The 17,708-nt window shown below is 40.4% G+C and overlaps 1 protein-coding gene across 1 annotated transcript in view; it reads right to left on the bottom strand.

Annotated features, from left to right (window-relative positions):
* The window catches only part of agbl4 (AGBL carboxypeptidase 4), a gene marked incomplete at its 5' end in the record, with an annotated part of 291,765 nt that overhangs the window by 91,307 nt on the left and 182,750 nt on the right, over positions 1-17,708 (bottom strand). Inside the window, one exon of the mRNA XM_080032655.1 lies at positions 12,492-12,531. Coding sequence (XP_079888781.1) covers positions 12,492-12,531 — 40 coding nt within the window. The remainder of the gene's footprint in view (positions 1-12,491; positions 12,532-17,708) is intronic.

The raw sequence follows: 17,708 nt of genomic DNA, 5'->3' as shown, positions 1-17,708 counted from the left end.
CGATGTATTCAAGAGAATTTGAAAACAAACAAACAAAGTGGTGACAATATATAACTCTCAGAACATAATTGCAGTCATTTTACTGCAGTTATTGGAGCAGAATTTTAGGGCTGTTTTCAATTCAAGTCAGTGGTTCCATCCGCCATCTGTTCTTTTGACTTTGGAGACATTTCTGTGAAGAAGCACTACGTTGATATGTTATTTTTTTTAATAAATGGTTTTATAGAGGTATGGATTAATTTCAGTTTGTATTATTATTCTGAGCTATGGTCACTTGTTTTATGTAGTGATACTTTGACAGAACAGGAGTGAGAGTGATGGATAAGAGATTTGAGCAGCTTCTCAACAACTCGAACAGAGGATTACTGCTAATCTAAGCTTCTGTTGAATGGCTCTCCTGTCGTCAAGGCTGGGTTTGTCAACATAAGGCTGCCCAGTTTCTGGGGCTTTCAGTCTTTGAAGTGGCCAGTGTTTTAAGGGGGGGACCTAAATGAAATATCACCTGATTTCACCATCTGCAGCCTAGAGAAAGTTCAATCAAACAACTTTCTACTTAAGTTAGAGTTTAAGGAGCTGTACCACAGATGGGAGTTTGCCTGAGTCACAGTTAAGATTGAGCTCTCTAAATTGATTTTATATGGCAGACTTTCTGAATGTGACAATGTTCATATTTTTTTATTCTTCATATCACCAATTTTTTTATCTTTTTTTTACAATGCAAAGGTATATAGGGGAGAGTGGCCTAAGTTGTGCAACTTTTCACTCAAAGTGACTTTAAAGTAAGGCCTTGACAGTAAAGTCTCCAACTCGAATATGTACATATATTTCAGGGTGTTGTGCATCCCTGGCAATAAAAACTTTGGATCTGGAATAAACTGTTGAAGAAATATAGCTTTCGGAAAAAAAGTTGTCTTGTTGCACAACTTGCCCCCGGTGTGGTGTAAGTTGTGCGGTTGGAGAGAATACCATGGGGTGAATTGTGCCATTGATATATATCTCATAAACTGTAAAGCAAGACAAATCCATGAGACAATCACTTATTTAAGGTGTATTTAAAGTAAATAAAGTAAATAGTTGACAAAGATTGAAGGACAATTTTCTTAAACAAGGCCAAGCAGATCTAATGGTTTTACCTGCAAAGCTCACAATGACAAAGTCACCATCATCATCTTTCTGGCCATCTGAACTCTCATCAGTGGTGTCGTTAAGTGGAATTGAGATGTCACTCTCTTCTGAGCTACTGTAGACAATCACTTTCTTTTGGTGACCAGCGTATACAGCCATGCCACTGGCACAACTCTCAGAAATGTACTTTGCACTAGTTGCTCCGTGCTTGTGGAACCAACTGCCAACTGACAAATGTGATTCCCTCTACATTTCTGCCTTTAAATCAAGGCTCAAAACCCATATGTACACCCTGGTGTTTCCTCCCCATTAACTATCTTACCTCTGCACTACTATCTGTGTTTATGTGGATGTATGGGCTTTACGTCTTTTATTTTGGTTATTGTTATTTTACCTTCATTGTTTATCTACTGAATGCACTAATGGACAGTGCAAACTGTCATAAATGTGCTTTTATAAATACATTTTACTTACTTACTTACTTATAACTCACCTAGGCCCTTTGGCACAAATCACCCCAACCCCAGAGTTTTGGATAATAGGCATGATGCAGCAGTTTAGGGCTGACATCGTGCTAACTGTATAGACTCAAAATGTAGCATACTAAAGCACTAAAACATGTGTCAAATGTTTTCAAACGTGTCTATAAGTGTTCAGACACAATAATCAAAAAACCTTGATCATGGAAATTTTACTTTGAAAGGCAAAACACAGTTTTTTTAGCTTAAATGTGATTATATCTTATTCCTTGTGTCTCCCTTCTTTACAGGATGAGTCAAATGGATGGCTCTTCTTAAATATGTGGTCACATTTCCAATTTCTTCCATGGTTTTCTAGAAACAAGGGGTGGCACAACTTCCAAAATGCACAACTTAGGCCACTCTCCCCTATATTTTTTTTTTTACAAAATGTGATTTTGCTTTGATTATATTTCTGAACAGCTCTTTTTTATGCTACTGTAAGTGTCACTTTAATTATTCCTCCGTACGCTCCACTGCACCACTGAATTATCTTGTTCAGCTTCATCCAGGTCACAGTGCTTGAATGAACACAATCTTTTGTGTACATTTTGTGTAATATATATATATAAGTATGCAGTATACTCTATACCTATGCAATGAGGGCTTATAGTATATTAATACTTATTAAGAATAGAAAATATATTTGAGACATTACATATTCATGCTCCAGCCACACAGGTGGTTTCACATATGCCTCATTAAACTCCTTCTCAAGACTATTTGGGTGTTAAAAGACTGTGCTTGATTGGCACCTCTCAGACCCTTGTATTACAGTGTTCACACTGCACAGAAAGGACTCTCTTTTTCCGTTGCACGCACACATACATAGTTATAAAGGACTATAAACATGTCATTACAGATAAGAGGGGGTGGCGCCACTATACAGTTAAGTCTAAACTGACCTTTCCATTTCCAAAATGGAATTATAACACATTAAATATCCGTTAAATGCTGGGTGCCTATTGTTGCGCATGACTTTTCATCATCATGAGAATTAAAAGCACAGCTGCAATTTATTTAATGAATCCAATCTCTCTCTTTAAAAAAAAACTTTCTCGAGCACCCAATATCAGCTCGGCTGTTGTCGTAAACTGTTATGCTAATTAGCTGAAAATACAGTGATTCATTAAAGCTAGAGGAATAACGTGAGATAATATTTAAGCTGTGTTTCCATCTATGAGGGGCAGTTGATCAGGTAAAGACTAGAGCCAGGACAGGAGCCAGACAGCATGTCCTGCCTATTAGCTCCACACTGCCAGGCTCATCTATCTTTATTGGTCATCCATTAGCCTGCATTAAAGGGAGACACGGGATAATAGCAGTAATGATGCTGATGATGGAATTAGACTGCGGGTGCACACGTCATCATTGCGGTGTCAACGCTCAAAATCATAACGAGTTCCCATTGACAAATGGACAGATAAAAAATAAACAGCCCCCTGTCTGCTTCTGAATGTATGTATGGGGGGTCAAAGCACTTTGACAACTAGCAGCCTTTGCTTAACCACCGACTAGCCAGACACAGACCCCCACCTATGCACCCACACACACACAAACAAACAAATAAAGAAACACACAAACCATCACAAACACACACACTATAGTCAAGGACAGGCAAGGTCACAGATCGCAAATCCCTCCACAGAAATATTTCCCCGCAGCTTACTGTACACTTGGAGGAGGTTAAGATTGATTCGGGAGCTTAATACAAAGTGTTGGCGCAGCTGTCAATTTTTTTGTGTCAAAGCACATCAAAACCCAGCAGTCGGCCTATTAGTTTATTTATTCGCCATTACTTGCTGCTCTTTTATAACCCCTTGTTTTACTTTCTGTCGGAAGAGTTGTGCGTCTCCAAAGTACAATAAAATGTGCTTGTGCCACAGAGCCTTTTTTTACCCTTGTATCTCATTCTATTTCATGTTTTTATTCATATCCTAAAAATCTTCTTTTCATCTTAGCGAGCAGATCAAACCTCCAGTGAACAAAACACAACCACAGTTTTCATCTGTTTAAGCGAAAAACAACGCTGACCCAAACTTATTTAAATCTGTGGGGGAAATAATATAGATTTGTGTGCAATCAAGTCTAACTAGTTTCACATCCCTCTGCCATCTCCCTGTGGAAAAGACGGAAAAGTGAAGAAAAACACAATATCTCAGGAGCCATCTTCGGCCAGGACGTACAAACGCTGACCGTGAAAAAGTATGTTGCGTGTCGTGCATCTTCCTCTGCCATGCGGATGCAGGATGCCTGCTGATGTGACAATGGGAGACACGGTCCGTCTCTGGGACTGAGACACATTTAGCTCTGTGGGGGAGTAAACAGTCAAGACCAATCCGGCAATCACTTGCTGCAGGGACTGGGGGACACACATCCTGACAAGAGTCCACTTCTGTTCTTACTGAGCTGAGCCGCCACTAAAAGACCCAGTACACAGGGGGATTTCAAATGACTTGCATCTGCAGAGGTGGCAAAATAGTGTTGATAAAATACGTAGGCACCTATAATTGTGCTAAAGGGCTGATATTTCTCAAACTATTATTTGAGACCGTATTCTCTGTTTCGGAAAAAAAAAATCTGAATCCGGAAATCTTGTATGACTTTTAAAAAACGTGCACAGCTCAAAACAATTGACACTTCGCTGAACATTTCTGTTGAGTGTGTGCTCCTTGGGGTCGTTGCAAAGTCACTCACTCACGCACACAGGACAGCACGGTGGCGTAATGACTAGGAGAATTTTTCCTGAACTGACAGAAGAAGTTGGGTTCAAGCGTCTGCTGCTTTGCCGAAGTCTTCCCGGAGAAAGACCGAGGCTGCCGTTGAGCTGAACCTTTCAGGCTGACCTGCAGGGCAATTAAAAGTAGAATTTCCCTCATGGAAATCAATAATACATAAGTGTCTTATTTTTTTTTACACTCAGTACTCCACATACACACCCATTGGGCCATACGTACTCTACGTGTAGATCTGACAGAGCGACTGAGGCACGGGTTGAGAAAAAGCTGATAATGACCTTGACCGTGGCAGCTGGGGGGTATCTCCTGGCAACGTATGTGTCCCTGCACGGCCTTTTCTCCAATGAACTATTCAGAAGGTTGACAGGTTATCCTATTAACAATTCATCTGTTGCTATAAAGCCTTACCGTTAGTAACATGTATTTATATTGTTAGGAGATCACCCAGATGCTCTGATATTTAGCGTCATACTCTGAAGCAAACATATGCTTTTGGTTGTGAATAACAATGTCCAGGCCCCATACATACACACGCACGCACGCACGCACACACGCACGCACACGCACACACACACACACACACACACACACACACAGAGTCCAAAAACTCAATTCGGCAGCCATAACACAGAGACGGAGTGGCATCAACCTCTATTATCTAGTCCCTATGCTGCTAACACAAAAGGCTCCCTGGAACAAAAATGCAATCAGTCCTCTCTAGGAGGATTTGCTCCACAGCAGTGCTCAGCAACACTGGTGGCTCTGCTGGTGACAAAGAAATAATCTCAGAGACCACAGCCTGTTTACCGCCTTCGTCACATCGCCCTTTTAGAAAGAGGACAGACAGAGTCGAATGCTTCTCTGTTGTCATTTACTGTCCTCTGAGTTTAACACTCTCTCCCTATCCCCCCCCCTCTCTCCCTCTCTGCATGTGAAAACATAAAACACATGGCTGACTGTGTGTACAGTGCGTGAAATTACCGTATTTTCGACACAGGGAATATTTACTCTACGCATTAGTGATATAGAGGCTTGACAAAAAAAAAGAACCTTCAGGCATATACGCTAGGGACAGGTTTTTAATAATTGTCTGATGACAATTATTTCCAAATTATTTTCAATATTGTGCTGCCCCCGTCTCCCCCTTCCTTCTGGCTCTCTATCTCTCACAGTCCTATTTTCTCTGTCTGGCAAATTATCACACTCATTCTCCATTCATTAGCATGCTGCTGCTCATTTAGCTACGCTGCTGAGAAGGCCTTCAAGAAAATCAACTGGAAAATACTCAATATGAAGCGGCCGGCGCGCCCCTCTGCCTCCCCTCCTTCCCTCCCAGCTTTCATCTCCTTCTTTGTTTGTTTTATGTGTGTTTTTTTAACCACATCAAAATGGAAGCTATAGTCTCCAATAATGAAGAGGAGGCAGATAAAATATGCAAATGCACAGAGAAAGGATATAATTAGGGCAATAATAGGAAGTGTTGTTTTCACAGCTGCTCATTTACACAAAAGCCGGATAATATTTTCATTAAATAATGTTCTCCTTTGTTTTTTCTCTTTCTTCTTCCTTCCATCCCTCCCTCAAGGTGCAAAGTCTTAACACCACTGAGAAACAAATATATGAAGCTCTCCATACCTGAAACCCAGTCAACCATGCTGTGATGGAGTCACCCAGAGATCTCCATCAGCTCTGGTATGCACGGTTTAACACAGCAAGCAGCAGGTCAGATGTCTTCCCACCTTCGCTGGATCAACACAGACTGGATAGAAACCACTGTCTCAAAGATCACTCAATGAAAAGGGTAAATTTATTTGCAAGAGGCCAGGTGCACTGCAGACCAATTTAAAAAGAACATGGAGTTTAAACGTGACAAGGTCATAGTTAGCATCTCAGAGAAATCCAGTGAGCATGGCTAAAGAGCGCTAAAGACGGGTGCGCACACACACAAACACACACACAACAGCAACTGAATAAGGATGAAGTGAGGGCCTAATACTGTCGGTTCCCTATGTTCCACATTGACTCAAAGAGGGTGTAGGTCTGGCAGATAAAGATTGGCTGATGAAAGTGTGTGCAGTGAAACCCTAAACAAAACGGAACACGTGAAGGGTTCACTTTCATTAATCTGCAAGAAAGAAAGATTAATGTTCTGACACAAACGAGCCTTTCTTTAAAGTCCAACAGTAACGGTGCAGCCACAAAGAGTTGAAACATTCCCCTGTGTTTCATGAAGCAAGCATAGAATCTAGAGGCAGAGATAAGCGAAACTTTAACTATAGCAATATGATAGAGCTCCATGCAAGAGAAATACTTCGTAGTTAAGACAATAGCACCATCACAACAATGCTATTAGTATGATACTGTATATAAATGTATTGGTTGGGTGGATGCCCAGTGACTTTCATCTGAAGAAATGGAAGCTATTTACTGTTAAAGCTGAGACTGGTGCATTGTTAAAATTAGAGTAAACTCTGCTGACCTCCCTTTTCATACTGCATACAATTTAATTCAAAGTAATCTCCGTTTTCTGTATATAAAATAAAAATACACTATTAATGGTGTTACTTCATAAGAAAAAGGCTCATTGGAGTCTAAAACCATATCTGCCTGCACATAAACAAACAAAAAATGTCTTCCTTTTAATGTTGCGAGCAAAAAGGTAATTCAACTTCGGTATTAGTTTTCCTCCCACAAAGTTAACTTTTTGATTTTATTTCAGTTATGAGGCTAATGCATGTCTTGTTTGAGTTGCCCGTAATAAGCTTAGCAGGGAGACAACAAACTTGTTGCCGGTGGCTGAGCTTTCTGCAATAACTAGCTTTCAACAGCCAAACCAATTTCCACGGCTCCTTATTTTCGTAATGGTGTGTTTGTTTTATTAACTGTTGCTTGCTCCTCTTGGCAATTTGAGCAACTGTAAGTGCCATCCTGGTATGAACCCTCATTTTCTACAGTTTACTTTAGTGGTGAACGTGTGGAATAGATTGGAAATGGTTCATTTCACCGTTTCATTCGTCAGTTGTAGCCCATTTTAAGTTGATAAAGTAATAACTTGAGAACCAAATCATGGCTGTTTAGCAGGATTTTCAGGTCATATTGTAGCTGCTTAACATATTTGCTGCATGGTAAGGGATTACTCCAGCACACTGCACATTCCATCAAGTCATGATTATACATATTGAATCACTAAATACAAAAATTTCAGTATTGTGTTAAATGTACTTCTCTTATACAGAAACTTACTGTACCAACCAATACACAAAAATCGACCTACATTTTCAGTTCTGTTGGCTATGTAATTTGCTGCAGAGTGTAATACAAAGAAAATAAAGTAAAAAAATAAGCTATTTGCCATTTAAGGCAAGACGCTGCAGGTGAATAGGGTATTTTGATTTTTAACTTAGATATCATCATTAATTCAGTTGATTACTAAACATTTTTTGTTGTTATTTTAAATATAAACAAATCATTGTTATTTCATAAATGTTTGATTAAATATGCACGTTTGGCAATATCTAACTTATTATGCAAACATTTGCATATCAGAAAAATTGATATTATTAATATAAATATGCCCATACCATGATAATGGTAATAGTAGTTGTGACCATCACCTCCATACTTTTGGATAATTGAGTTAATATTGTACATATGCTCATGCAAGTATATGCCGTTTGAATATGAGTAGCTGGCTGTGCAAAATGTGACCTCTGACCTCAGGGATATACAGTATACTGTGGTTTTGTCTCAAGAGAGCAAGGCAGGAATCACAAAAAAGATCTGTAGAAAGGAAGGCTCTAATGAAGAACATTTCTATTGTGTTCTGACAGAAACAGCAAGGAAATGGAGATACAAAGAGAGAAGGGATAGAGTGAAGAAGAAGAAAGTGAGAGGAGATATCTGAGAACTGCCTATTATCTCCACGCTGCTTCACCGCATTAGACACACACACACACACACACACACACACACACACACACACAACCGCATTCTCAAATCTACCAAGATCTCATGAATATGATTGACCTTTTTCTTCCAATGTAATGCTGAGAGCACATAAAGGGTAAAGTATAAACTAAACAGAGTTGATAATTTAGAACAACACATTGTTTGGTGCTGACTGCCGATATGGAAAAAGACAAATCAAATCGATAAACTAAAAGAATGACAACGGCCTCTCAAATCAATGTCTGCGCCCCCTTTTCTCTCACTGTGAAAGCCTTCAAAAGACACAGCCTTCAATGTGGGTGCCTTTGTTGTTCTCTTTTGTGATGTTAGCTGCTGTGTGTGTGTGTGTGTGTGTGTGTGTCTTTGTGTACATGCTCGTGTGCACGCATGTGTACCTGGCCGCCGTGGTGGAACAGTTGCCAGGACTAATCATTATTTAGTTGTGACTGGGCTGGAAAGGTCAGCCGTCTGAAATGTCAGGTTGTGTTCAACAGGAGCCAGATGCAGCCGTGCGCTGCTCAAGTGTCCAATTAAAGAGGTGCCGTGTGAGGTTTGAGTGGGTCCGTGTGTGTGGGAGTGAGTGTGCATGTGTGTGTGAAATAAGAAAGAGTAAAGAGAGACGGTGTGTTTTGCTGTAGTTTTTTTCTTCTCCTACCTGTGTGTGTCTGTATATATATCAAGAGCTGAATGCAAAGTATATACATACAACAACATATGTGTGAGTAAGTGTGGATCATGCCTCAGTGGCTAATGAACACCATAAGAGAGAGAGGCCAAGAAGAATCCTTATCAAATCTCGCTCTCTCTCTCTCTCTCTCTCACACACACACACACACACACACACACACAGACACACACACACACACACACACACACACACACACACACACACACACACACACACACACACAGACACACACACACACACACACCACACACACCACACACATACACACACACACACACACACACACAGCACGTTACGAAGCCACTTGGAGCCTATTAGTTTGTTCACACCCTGAGATTCCCCCTGCTGTCCACCATGCTATGAAGAAAGATGAACAGAGGTGAGAGAAAGGATAAGAGAAAAGGAGGGACTGATACAAACACCGAAAAGGGCAGAGGACAAAGGCAATGGGATAAAATAAGATCGCTAATAGCTGTAGCTAACGGGAAAATGCTTAAGCCGACCGCGGTGAGGGAGAAGTGCCAAGCGGAGCGGAAAGACTTTTAATCTGCAGGGAGAAGGAGAGGGTGTCCTGCCCGTGTTCCCCTATCAGTCATTCATCTAAAAGCCTCACCTGCGCTGCGTACCGCCATCATAATAACCTTCACAGTGTTAAGGGTGTGTGTGTGTGTGTGTGTGTGTGTCCGCTCACCTACACCACTTTGAATAGTAATAAGCAGCAGGGAGGGATAAAATATGTCCGCCAAGTTAAGAATATAATAAGACTTTCCCTTCAAGGCCACACATAACAACAGCCTCGTATAATGACCTGCAATAATTTACACACAGCACACTTAGCTCTACGCCGGTCAGAGGGAGAAGCCTTTAAGTGAGAAACAATTTAAAAGCTATTTTATATTTGAGTCAATCTAGAAGAACCCTTACATGAGTGTAGACTAAACCCTGTAGGAGGGAGCTTCTACAACTTTGTAGCAATAGAACAGAGTTGACTGTATTTACCAGCTTGTAGAGACCATGTAGTGCAGAGTGATTTGTTTACCAGCTCACCAATATTGTTTTTTTCTATTATTGTATTGATTGAGATTTAATTTCATTTGACATGATACCAATGAAGCCCTACACAGACTTGTAATTTTTATATGTACAATGCATCTACAAATGTATTTAAATTACTTGTCGAAGAAAATGTAGTCAGAACGCCAATAACAATGAGCGGTGTATTCACAGGTATGAAGTGTTGATTTGTGAGTGAGGGGTAGTGCTATCAGCATCTGCCCATATCAACTTAAAATGCAAAGTCATATTGAGCCATCCAACATAAAGTGAATATAGTGGGCATTGACACTATAGGTCCCAAACACAGTATAACAATAGGACACAGAGAGATTGTGAGCCATGGTGAAATCAACATAGGTTGGAACCACCAACACTCCGAGAAGTGGTCACCCCGTCGAATACAGAAACTGGGTAATGACAGCCTTTGTCAGGGATAAGACCTCAAATCCACTGTGACCAATCTAAGACACTCAGATTTTTTTGTTTGTATTATTATTCGAGATGGGAGAACCTGGCAGCAACATCAGCAAAGCAAACATCTGTGCAGCACTCCACTAAGCTGAGAGAGTCAGTTCTGAGTAAAACACATCTGACAGCCCACCTGGAGTTTACCAAACTCAAAGCATCAGGGGAAAAAAAGTGTTGGCTCTAATGAGACTAAAGACAGGTACACCTTCAAACACTCAAACAGACAGGAAACATGGTCGTGGCACCATGATGCTATGCTGATTGTGATGTGGTAGGTACCGGGAGAAAGGGTCAGGACTGAGGGAATGGTGCCCTTGAAGAAAACCTGCATCGCAGATCAAATCAACTCGGAATTGATACACCCTGGGTAGGACAGAAGGAACTGGAGAATGTGACTTTGACAGTTCCTCACAAATTCATCGGAAAGACAGTGATACTCTACACCATCCCTCTTTGATTTGCTCACTTGACCATAAAAGGTGTTAACTTGAATGTTCATGTAAACAGACTAGTATTCATTAGTTTGTACCTTGACATGTTTCGACTACTTCCTGCAGTCTTCTTCAGAGGTGTTGTTATAACGTCTTTCTCACTTTCTCTCCCTACTTCCTGGCCTCTCTCTCCTTCTCTCCCTCTCTCTCCCTCTCTCCCTCAGTCTCTCTCTCTCTCTCTCTGGTTGCCCTCTGTCAAGTGGTGGCGGACAGGGACAAGTGTTGCCTCTGCCCAGGAACAGCTGCAACATAAACCTGCTAAATTAACCCGGTCTCCATGAGCCTCACATATGCATTATTCTAATCAAAGCACATTAGATCATCTGGATACTTTAAACATATGGGCCTCTGTATCCTCCTTGCTGTCCCCATCTGTCTCTCCTCCCCCGGTTTTCAACATTCCTCCTTGCTTTCCATGCTTTCCGTCTCATTTGATCGCTCGGTCTCACAGCTGCCTCTACAGTAAGAGACTGGCATAGAATTTTGACAGTGAAACTACTTTCTGACACGTTTCCACATTGAGTTACAATGGAAGTACCATATGCCTGTATGAGGGTGCAACATTTAACAAGTTTTGAGGTACGTATTGGACACTATTCTAGCTACTTTGAACAAGTATCATAAAGTCTACACGCAATTCCATTTAAAAATATACAAACAAACAAACAACACTTTTAGAGACATTCAAACGTGCCTACAGTCATGCAAATGTACTTCAGTTATTTCCAGTCTTGTGGACATTTGCTAAGCGCAGCTAAAATAAAATAAACAGCCTATAAACACAGACTGTGATCTGGTAAGGCACAGAGGCTGGCATGAAATAAAGAGTATTAAACAAATACAAATTATAATTATTAACCATGAGTTAAAATAAGATCTGAATGCAGTAATGAAATTAAATGTGTAATTATAGAAATAAATCTCATGCTAGGAATGATATTATTATAAATATCATCCATCACATCCATCAAGAGGAGAAGTGGGAGTGTTTTAACAGAGGAATTATTAAAACGACCCTCATAATTATATATTGTATACTTGGACATACATATACAGTATACAGTGTTCTGACTTGTTTGCTTATCTCTTAACAATCCCACAATGAGTACAATATAACCTGTTCTCACACAGATGTAGCCTACACATGTACTGAGCAAACGCTTGGAGGCACATGCTCTGCAATATACATATGATATTTGCCTTTTCATCTCACATCATAAGAAAGTATCCCGTTCCCGTTACACACGTAGCGGTTGCTCAACTAACTGACCAGCAGTCGTCAAGTCAGCAGTGTTTTTACACCATGATTTTCCACAGCACAAGCACCATGTCATCTGTGCTTCTGCTGCCACTACCCAGCTGTGCAGTTCTGTGTTTGTGTAGTAGCATCACAGTGCAGTTGTATGTCAGTGGTGGAGTGGAGTTGAAGTACAAGAAATCACAAGATCTAGGGACTTACCAGAGTTGGTGATGGTCAGCACGTCTAGACGCCGTTGTTGCTGGAAGAAAAGAGAGGAAAGAAATTAGACACATCTCATTGAAATCAATTATCTATAATATGTGCAGTCTTGCAAAATGTCTTTTGGTGAGTCTCACATCAACCTTGTTGGTTTGGTATGCTCAGTAGTACAAGTGATTTACCTTTTACAAGAGTGTGGTGGATTTTGAATGGTTAATACCAGAGGTGGCTGAGCAAAGGCCTTTAAATGTTAGAGGTCACTGTGAGAGACGAAAACAACCTTTTAATAGATATACATCATCCGTTGCTGGGACCTGTGATATGAAACCATATGCCTATTTTAGGAGTACCAGCATGCCAAGGGTTTGATATAAGACTACGCACAGATGTGGGCTAGCTAGCTTTGGGGGACAGCTCTCCTTGCTCATGCTACCACCAAGTCCTCTCTATTGTCTGATGGAAACTCCTGCAATAAACTTGGAACATTGAATTGTCCAGCCTCGCCTTTGTCTTTGTCAGTATGGGGAAGATTCGGTTACCACACGACAAGAGCTTGATTATATTCAATTTACCCACTCTACTTATTTTTCATGAACATTTGACTGTGGTATTCGCAGAAGAGATCTAATGTCTAAACTTTTACAAAATAGTTGCCTTCTTAACGAAGCTGTACCTCTGTCAAGGTAAGTCTTGGTGTGGTTCAACAACCAATGTGAAGAAACTACAAGCTTGTATAACTATAATTAGTTTCCCCAACATACTCTTTGAGTGTCTGTGTAAGTGCGACCACACAGGTTTTGATAAAGTCTGTTTGAAAGAGTGTGCAATTTTACACTTGATGTCTCCAGCAGCTAAGGAGAAGGACCCCCCCCCCCCAACCCTCCTCACACACACACACACACACACACACACACACACACACACACACTTGAATGTTGAGCACTGCAATAATCAACAACTCAGCTCTCCACATCAATCAGTCCATAAAAAAAAGATATTCACATCCTAGGAAATGATCAAGGGTCAGTGTGTGTGTGTGTGTGTGTGTGTGTGTGTGTGTGTGTGTGTGTGTGTGTGTGTGTGTGTGTGTGTGTGTGTGTGTGTGTGTGTGTGTGTGTGTGTGTGTGTGTGTGTGTGGCACAGTATAGCTAGGTCATAATCGAAGCCAGCTTTTAAGACCATTAATATTCAAGCACCACACTAACCAGTTGCTGAGAGGGATAAGCAAAGAGACTCTCGGCATACTTGGAGTCCTTCTCTCCTCACACACAGTGCTGCCTAGAGTGGAGCTCTATGATAGCCTACTTTACACTTATTTTAGTATTTAGCAGATGCACTGCGTTTTAAAAACATCAAATACCAGTTAATCAACGCTTTAGTAAACGTGAAGACTGCAACATATAGAATATTGGTTTTCATTTGTTATCATCTAAAATATATTCTTGTGAGCGACAAGTACTCAAGAAAGAGTTAAAGGTAAAAAGTAGAAATACGTTTGTAGGTTATGTTAGGGCGTGATGTGTGTTATTAGCTGAATTCTTCGGTGTCCTTCCTGGATTTAAGGTTAAAGAGGTACTCAAGTGATTTAGTTTTGCATTCTCATAAATTTGGGGGACTTTAGTTATACTTTGTTCCAAGTGTGGGTCCAGCTCCTAACACCTTTGATGACCTTAGGCCTAGTAAATTGACTTTGACATCTAAAATTGGTGGACTGCCCCTTTTAATTTTTATCAAAATTAAAAAATAACATGCATGATCAACATTTTTATGCATGAACAATAAGTTTGTATGTTTAATTACATTTAAATTTAAAACCAGAAAAACTATCCATAAGTAGCGTCCTAAGTAGTTTTAGTCAGAAAATGCTCTAAAATTTGGGAGGCTAAAGCTTAGGGTTTTTAAAGATACGTATTGTACGTCGTGCGGTGAATTATTTAATTGTGCCTGGCCAGTATCCATATTTTACTCTCTCTATATAGTGAGTCAGATATGGAGCTGCAGCAGGAATCAATAACATAGTGGAAAATGTACACGTCTGTACTCACTGCAGCTTTCATAGGAGTCCATAAATAATAAAGAGATTTATTTTGCAATCCCAATTGTTTGTAGGGAAATCTTTTAAACTTCATCATCGATGCATTGTCATTATTTCTTTAAATATCTCCTATTCATTTATTTTGTAAATGTCTTTCACCTTCTCTTATGGAAATAGAAGTATGTATTAGCAGAGATATTGATTCAATTATCAATGGGATTGCGCAGCACCCTCTACTGGCTCTTCAGTTCTCTGCAAGTGAAACTAGAGTCGACTGACTTTAATACAGTAGATATGCTATATGAATGGCTGTGGATGTATGGGATTGGGATAACACAGATATGTGCACAGAACATATCAAGGACTAGGGAAGTTATATACCTAAAGGCATTTAAAAATTGTCAACATCACAACCCCACCCTCCCCCCGCACACACAGACACACACACACACACACACAGACACACACACACACACACACACACACACACACACACACACACACACACACACACACACACACACACACACACACACACACACACACACACACACACACACACACACACACACACACAAACACCGATGCACACCAGCGGTATGTATCCAGGACCATTCAGCTTGCCAGTACTTATACACAGATAATGAATCTGTGGTAAAGAATTACAACACGCTACCACTGCTCTCTCATCCTGGTGCTTTCCTTAGTCCTTAAAATGGCTAAGGTGCTTAGTGTTACGAGGGAGCAAGAGACATACAGACACACACACACACACAAAGAGAGAGAGAGCGGGGAATCTGACAAAGAGAGAATTACATTAGCAAAAGCATTTCAGGGCAGAAAATGGGATTGAATTAATCTTTATCAAACACAGCCAAGAGCTGAGGGATCACACCCTGGTTGACGCCAGCACCATGGCAGAGTAGTGGCTGGCCACTACACTCTCACTACCATAATAACCAACAGACTAAACCAAATGCAGTAAGTATTTATTATTGACTAAATGATTGATTGATTTATTGATTTCAGTCTTCTATACTTATTACCAGTTTGTCTGTATCTTTTGGTATTTGTATGCCATAAAAAAAGTGTTTTTTTTTGGTTCACAGCTTATCAGATACTAATTGGGCTGACCTGACAAAGTAGTAGGCCAAAATGTGTATAGAGCTCCATGAGGGTTAAATCATTATTTGCAAAGACTTGCCTGGCTCCGGGACACAGATGTTTATCACAGGTGAATCTAGACTGGACCTGCCAGTTAAAGTGTTATTAGGTCAGAGAACGGTGAAGCAGTTTGGAGCCAGAGGTGACGGCCACTCCAGCTGTCACAGTAGTCAAGCCAGTGAGCGTGGAATCTGGCCGGCAGCGCGGTAAACAATACTGATACAGATCAAGGTACCGGAGTCCAGAAAATACCTTAAATAGCGACAGTGTTATATGAGAGCATAATTCAGTTGTATTTGTCTAGGCGTGTCACCTAAATAAGGAAGTCCAAATAAGTGCTTCTATTCTTGGATGTGTTATGCGGGGTGCAAAGTTGGATTCTTTACCTCTGCAATTATACAGAGACCTCAAACCAATGTCAAATTCATATTTTGACTGAAGGACAAACTACTCAGTTCCTCCTACAAATATATTTATCGGAGTATCTTGTAATTAGTTTTTCTATTAACCTCTCTTGAAAATAACTAAAAAAAAATTCGTAGGCTACATAATACATAGTCTTCTGAGATGAGCCTGACAACCCACCCCTCTAAAAAGATCTATAATGTTTTAATCAGGATAAATACGGTCATTAACAGAACTAATCAGCAGACCAGATAGCAGACTGTGCCACCATCCTAATTTGGGAGGGGGGGTCAAATGGAGTGACAGCAGTGGAAAAGCCATTACAGTACTAAACCCCTACTTTATGACTAAATTAAATATGCATGCGCAATCTTCCCAAAACCCATTTGCCAACATTTCCTCCAGAATTTACTTTTCATATTTGCAGATTGTTATCACACAGAAAAGAGAGAGAGAGAGGAAGTCGAAGGGGAGAAGACTCAGAGGAGCCATGAGGGGAGGGGAGGGGCGAGTCACTTAAATCCTTGCCTTTTATTTTGTAGCTCATTTCAAATTAATTTAAAGCCAATATGACTAAATTACACGGCCACAGCCACCATCCAACTACTTGGTTTTGCTTCTTGAAGAATGAATGTGATGTAGCTGTTGGATGAGAATACTATCCATGTGAACCTCCATAAGCAGGGAAATATATCGTGTGGGAAGGTTTTTTTCACTCTCTCATGCAAAATGCAATATTATGATGATGATTATTAATATTATCACTAGTAGACGTGGTAGTATTATTAAGTCATTTTACATGAATGGTATTGGCCACTAGCATCATGATCTAGTTCAACGTTTTGACTGAATCCAACATTGAAACAGATTTTTTTGTTTTGTTTTTGAATTGTAAACAACATTGACACATTATACCTCTTAAGTTGATATGACTGCTTACACACACAGCAGATACGGTACATTAACAACATTAGCATTCATTGGAGTCGTGTGTCTGGTCAACCACTAATGTGAGTCCAATATTTACTCTGCTTTGAGCGCTGTTTGGTTCTCCACCAGCTTTCGCTAGGAAATATCTGTCTCTTAACCACTTAATGCTCCACTATGTTCACCAGCTAGTCGCCAACTCTCTGCTTTTTGGTGATGGACAGCTATTAAAACTCTCCAGAGTTGGACGGTTGTTCTCTCGGTATTCTTCATTATGAGCAAGTCCGTGCACATACAAGTTGACATGTTAATGTTGTCATGATTATAGCTGCTTTATGAAATGAGTATGAGTAATATGAGTATGTTGGTTTACAGGCATTTTTCTTTAAATGTGCCATGTGGCATTACAGTTTTCAAAGCGCATTCATAATTGCTTTGCGCTGTGATCCTGTTTTTTAGCGTTCCTGCTCTCCTGATGAGGTAACATACAATAAACAAGCGTGTGCATGCAGTCTGTACTGCTGTTCTCTGTGAACCATAATCGAACTCACACAGAAACATCCCCCTATCATTTCTCCAGGGTCAATGGTCTATGGTTGATGGGGTTGTGAGCGTGGAATCGTTTTCAACAGCCTCACTCGTCTTCCATCTTCTGGTCCTCTCATCTCATCTCTGCTGACCACCTC

The sequence above is a fragment of the Ammodytes marinus genome (genome assembly GCF_949987685.1).
Source record: "Ammodytes marinus genome assembly, chromosome: 8".
Taxonomy (NCBI): Eukaryota; Metazoa; Chordata; class Actinopteri; order Uranoscopiformes; family Ammodytidae; genus Ammodytes; species Ammodytes marinus.
The sequence above is the reverse complement of the archived record's forward strand: the minus strand, read 5'-3'. Positions and strand labels throughout refer to the sequence as shown.